Source organism: Montipora capricornis, chromosome 1, assembly GCF_036669925.1.
Source record: "Montipora capricornis isolate CH-2021 chromosome 1, ASM3666992v2, whole genome shotgun sequence".
Lineage (NCBI taxonomy): Eukaryota > Metazoa > Cnidaria > Anthozoa > Scleractinia > Acroporidae > Montipora > Montipora capricornis.
The window spans coordinates 37,173,413-37,179,007 of NC_090883.1; the positions used below are offsets into that span (position 1 = coordinate 37,173,413).

The 5,595-nt window shown below is 40.2% G+C and overlaps 1 protein-coding gene across 1 annotated transcript in view; it reads left to right on the top strand.

Annotated features, from left to right (window-relative positions):
• The window catches only part of LOC138041438 (ATP synthase subunit beta, mitochondrial-like), a 5,376-nt gene extending 1,793 nt beyond the window's left edge, over positions 1-3,583 (top strand). The window contains exons 4-11 of the mRNA XM_068887199.1: positions 1-36; positions 742-926; positions 1,148-1,306; positions 1,438-1,560; positions 1,953-2,165; positions 2,323-2,490; positions 2,592-2,625; positions 3,381-3,583. The exon at positions 1-36 is cut by the window's left edge and continues 86 nt beyond it. Coding sequence (XP_068743300.1) covers positions 1-36; positions 742-926; positions 1,148-1,306; positions 1,438-1,560; positions 1,953-2,165; positions 2,323-2,490; positions 2,592-2,625; positions 3,381-3,478 — 1,016 coding nt within the window. The 3' untranslated portion in view covers positions 3,479-3,583. The remainder of the gene's footprint in view (positions 37-741; positions 927-1,147; positions 1,307-1,437; positions 1,561-1,952; positions 2,166-2,322; positions 2,491-2,591; positions 2,626-3,380) is intronic.
• The last annotated feature ends 2,012 nt before the right edge of the window (positions 3,584-5,595 follow it).

A 5,595-nucleotide genomic window follows, 5' to 3' on the forward strand; every position in this document is an offset into this window, starting at 1 on the left:
ATCTCCTGGCGCCATATGCAAAGGGAGGGAAGATTGGTATGTGTTTATTCCTCTGAATTAGATCCAGGAGTTTCATTACAATTAAAGCAAGCAGCTGGTTTGAGTAGAGTAACCAACTGTATCAACAAGGTTTAAAAGTATTGTTCTTTAACTACTCTAAGGGCAAAAAATTAATAACCAACACCTCTGAACTAAGTAGCTGTCAAGTTTCATTGGCTGTTGGTGCTTATTGAAAGCACTGCAGCTCATTAGTTACGTTTGACATTGTGTAGTTATCAAGTCATTTGTAGAGGATACATCATTGATGTATACTTATTGACTACCCCTCGTCAGGGCTTTTCAGGCTCAATAAGTGACTCTTGACATTAGGCCAAAAGTATACATAAAGCACCTGGCAGCTGCTATACAGTCCCTGTCTGATGTCGGAGTACAGCACCACAGTCAGGTGTAATTAGCTGTGAGTCCATTTTGATGAGGGAGAAAAACCAGAGTACCCTTAGTGATGTTGAGATTGACTGCAACACAGCCCACTAACTACAGTATAGTGGTTCATGACCAATGCACCAGCTCCATGGGGTATTACTGGATGGTTAACCGTCCAGGTATTAACCCCATCCAACAAGACTAACAGGTGTTTTCCTTTGGGCAAAATGTTGCTGATATGAAAAGCATCATCCTTAATCTCAATGTGACTTCAATCGATACTGCATGTAATATTGGTTTCAATGCTTTTGAAACAAGGTCTATTTGGTGGAGCTGGTGTTGGCAAGACTGTGCTCATCATGGAATTGATCAACAATGTAGCCAAAGCTCATGGTGGTTACTCTGTGTTTGCTGGTGTTGGAGAAAGGACTCGTGAAGGGAATGACTTGTACCATGAAATGATTGTGTCTGGTGTAATCAGCTTAAAAGACAAAAGTTCCAAGGTATGACTGTGTTCTGCTGCTTAGGTGATGTTTAGGCAATGTTTGTTCTTGGTTATTCAAATTCTAGGTCTTCAAACTTCCCACTTAGTTACTCTGTGTGCATGCTAAAGTAGAAACTGTTATTTAACAGTTGCAAACGATTTTTTGTGTAAGTCATTATGGAAACCTTGCAATAATTTATTGCACAAGTTTTAAAACCCTTACTTTTGCTTCAATGATAGGTGGCATTAGTTTATGGTCAGATGAATGAGCCACCAGGTGCCCGTGCCCGTGTAGCTTTGACTGGTCTCACTGTTGCTGAGTATTTTCGAGATGAAGAGGGACAGGATGTACTGCTTTTCATAGACAACATCTTCCGTTTCACTCAAGCTGGTTCTGAAGTTTGTATTTCATTCTGCTTACCATTTTCTAAAGTTGTTAAAATTAGCCATCTGGCTTCATAGTAGTAATCATCAGTAAATGAAAATAAGTCATTTTTAAGTGGCAAGATTTGGTCTTTGATTGTTTGTAGGTGTCTGCTCTGTTGGGTCGTATCCCATCTGCTGTGGGTTACCAACCAACTCTGGCCACTGATATGGGCACCATGCAGGAGAGGATTACCACCACAAGAAAGGGATCCATCACATCAGTACAGGTGAATGATGTAATGTTTTGAAGGCTCCTTTTGGGTCTGACCTCATTTTTTTGTCTTTGAAATAAGTTCCAGTCTTGCCAATTTTGAGGTCTACTACCGGTACCAACTCAAGTCCAATTTTATCATGAGACGTAACATATTATTTAATTTAAAATACATAGACAAACTGCAATTATTCGTTAGCTCTATGTCAGTGCCGTCAATTCAAAATGCCAACTCTTTTGACTTGAAGTTTTTGGTCAAAAGCCATCGTGAAATTTTGCACAGTACATGTAGCTAATACAAAACACAGTTTTAAACGGCTTTATAACTTTTATTAATTTTTGCGTGATAATCACGACATGTACATTATTTACATGTGTATTTTGCCACCATGTGACTTTTTTTGAAAGGCCATTTATGTGCCAGCTGATGACTTGACTGATCCTGCTCCTGCAACAACCTTTGCTCACTTGGATGCCACCACTGTGTTGTCTCGTGGCATTGCTGAGTTGGGTATCTACCCTGCTGTGGACCCCCTGGATTCCACATCACGTATTATGGACCCAAATGTTGTTGGACAAGAACACTATGAAGTTGCCAGAGGTGTACAGAAAATCTTACAGGTAATCCCCTAGTTCAAATTACTTAGCAAGCCAGGGATGTTGTTTTGTTATAAAAGATCCTCTTGTTACCTTGTCTATGGATTCCATGGGTAAAAATGTTATGTGCATTTCTGAGACTTAATACATGTAGTACATTAATTTTACTGGGTGTATTCAGGACCACAAGTCACTCCAGGATATCATTGCCATTTTGGGTATGGATGAATTGTCAGAAGATGACAAACTGACTGTTGCTCGTGCACGCAAGATTCAGAGATTCCTTTCACAGCCATTCCAAGTTGCCGAAGTTTTCACGGGTCATGATGGCAAGCTGGTTCCCTTAAAGGTAATGGTACACCAGAATCCATAACCTAGGCTTGTGCCATTTTGTTTCCAATAAGTCTGTTTCCTTAGTGTTATTTATACATTTTGATTGGTTCTTAACAGGAAACCATCTCAGGGTTCAAGAAAATCCTAAATGGTATGTAGATTCCGTTTTTTGGTTTGTGTGGTTTGTGCTGGCTTAGCAGTCCATGAAATGCCTTCTTTACATTCTGTTAACAACATTCTGTTAACAACATATGGCCCAGTGGTTAGGGTGCTTGCCTTGAGATCCGGAGATCCCGGGTTCAAGACCCACTCTGACCACTCGTTGAATTTGTTCCTGGTAGTCCCTGGTTCAACTTCCCAGCTGCACTTGTAAATAGCCAACCGGTTTGCCTCGGCCAGTTGGGATTCTTAACAGTTGTTGTTCTGTTCTGTCGTTTCGTTGTGTTTAATTGGCCCTGAAAAGCCCCTATAGCGGTTAATTAAGTATGTATTGTATTGTATTGTATTGTATTGTGTTCAGTGAAAAATACGATTGTAATTTTCGTAGCAGTGCTTTCAACTGGAAAGTAGGAGTTTAAAATTTAATTCTATGGGCTGTTAAAAGATGTGATCCACAGCTCTGGACATTCTGAACCAGTTGCAATAACCAATTAAGACAGCCAGTATCCTGGAAAATGATTTTGTGTAATGTGGTGCAAAATATCTTGCAAGCCTTCGGCCTTTTCGTAACCAACATTGGAATAGGGAAAGAGGGGAAAGTAGGAAGAATTTAATCTTTTCTCACACAGACAAATTAGGGAATGATCATTTTATGGTGGTGTCACAGTCATTTTCCCAACGAGTTTTGTCCAAGATTGTTGTTTTTAAAAGCATAATTATAAACAGATTATATTTTTCCTATATCAGGTGAATATGATCATCTGCCAGAAGTTGCCTTCTACATGGTTGGGGACATTAGTGAAGCAGTGGCAAAGGCAGAGAAACTCGCAGAAGAAGTTCAATAAACATCTTTCCTCCTTCCTTAAGCTTGTAAATGTATCGAGTGTTTATACACTTGCTGTTTGCTGGTTTTTTAATTTCATGAATAAATTGACTTTTCCGACCAGTTACATTGCTCAGATGTGGTTTTGCAGTCGAGGATGGGTGTTTGCTCGTTATTCGCAATGACTTTCCAAATTGATTTGGCATTTTTATGTGGTTTGTTGTAGAGTCCGGTGTTTTTCTTTTTAACCGTGGGGCGTCAGGACACCTAAAAAAAACCCCAGCGGCATAACTTGATTTCCATATTTCGAATTATACAAATGAGAGAACAGACTGACACCAAGTCTCGATTGAAAGCAGATAGCAGTGCCAAAATATGCAAATGTTGGGGGAACGAAAGAAGCTAATGAGAGAGTTCTCCTTTGTGGCATCCAATGTGGCGGCCTTGAAGCAACGCGCAAACCACCAATGAATGTTACTGATCCAGTCATTGGAGACAAACAAAGTCGTGGAGCCTGCGCCAAGCGGCTGATTTTAATTTTGTGTAGTGGTGGTGATAAAAACCAAGTGAAATAATCCGGGACGTCTATTTGTTAGTAGTGGGCTCAGTGAAACCCTTTTTCTGGCTTAACGGCCATAGCAGCAACAATTTTGTCCGTTTGCCACTGTAACGAACTTGAATTTGCTGCATGGTAATTTTGGGTCTTTTGACTTTATTGGGCTGGTTTTTCACAAGCAATCGTAGGCACAGACAACATTATCAGACCCGTTAAGTTTTACTTCATTATTGTTTTGTAAAAAGATGAAGATTGTCAGTACGCCGTCGGAGGGTGTAATAGGGCTTATGAATGATTCCGAAATATGCTCAAAATTTACCACCAAGCTTCGTCTGCACAAAATTATTTACATCATCTGTTGCTCTCATGCTAAAATTTAGAGGTCGGGGCTTGGTGTGGAATTAGCTAGTCAGGTGTGGAAGAACAACATCGCAAAAGTCTTTTGGGAATTAGACTCCTATTATTATGCGAAACTTGAGCTACATTTTTCTATAGCCTTCTTTCGATGTATTCAAATTCTGTCCCAAACAAAAGGCATCATCTGGAGGATCTCTTCCTCAAAGCCTCCAGGTGATACCTTTTGTTTCCGACTGAATTTTAATTGGCACCAACATGGCCGTCTTATCACGTGAGTGCAATCAAAGAAATAAGCGACGTAGGAACGTAGCCTTTATTTCCGTTTACAATGTCAATCATCTTTGCACGGAAATAGTGAATGATAGGATTTGACAAAATTAAGCGCTCAGAAAACCCAGAAATATGCACGAAACGCTGAGGACATTACACGATCGCACTGGAGTCGACTGTGCCCCAAGTAAACACGTGACCTGTTTTCCATCAATACCTTGGGGCGGGCTACCCCTGGGAAATTGACTCAGAGAGCCTTTCCCCTGGGTAGGGATTTTGACCCATATGCGTTGCCCCATGGTCGGGAATTTGACATGTTCGCCATCTTGGAACACCGAGAGAACCTGGAGATGAGTAATATTCCTCAACCTTGGTTTTGATGAGACTCCTCTGTTTTTCCCGAATTTTCTGGACACCGTGGTTGAAAGAAAGATAAGCAAATCCGTCTTCAGTGGCAGATCCATACCAGTTTCCACCGTTTTACAAAAGTCTGTCAGAAACATGGGAAAGGGGACTTTGGAGAGTTAAAATCTAAAAGAGTCGCCCATTAAAATATGTACTCGAGAGAGCAAAATTATGACAAAGGAAAAAGAAACCAGACCACGTACAAGGAGTCATGTAGGCCTCTCAACCCCATTTTACACTCTTGAATATTGTATTTTGTTAAATTGTGTTTGCATTGGCTAATGACAATTTTCGTTTTAATTATTTAAGGTACCCCCCTTGAGAGTGTTTATATTTTTCAAACACCCCCTTTTTGCCTCTAATTTTTTGGGGGAACCCTCCAATTTCTCATCAGCGTTTTACAGAAGTCGGTCAGAAACATGGGAAAGGGGACTTTGGAGAGTTAAAATCTAAAAGAGTAAAATAGTAATTTCTGCAATTAGTGTAAAGTGTAATTTGACGTAAATACAGTCATTTTCATTCCTTCTTTAAAAATCGTGGCAACTGTGATA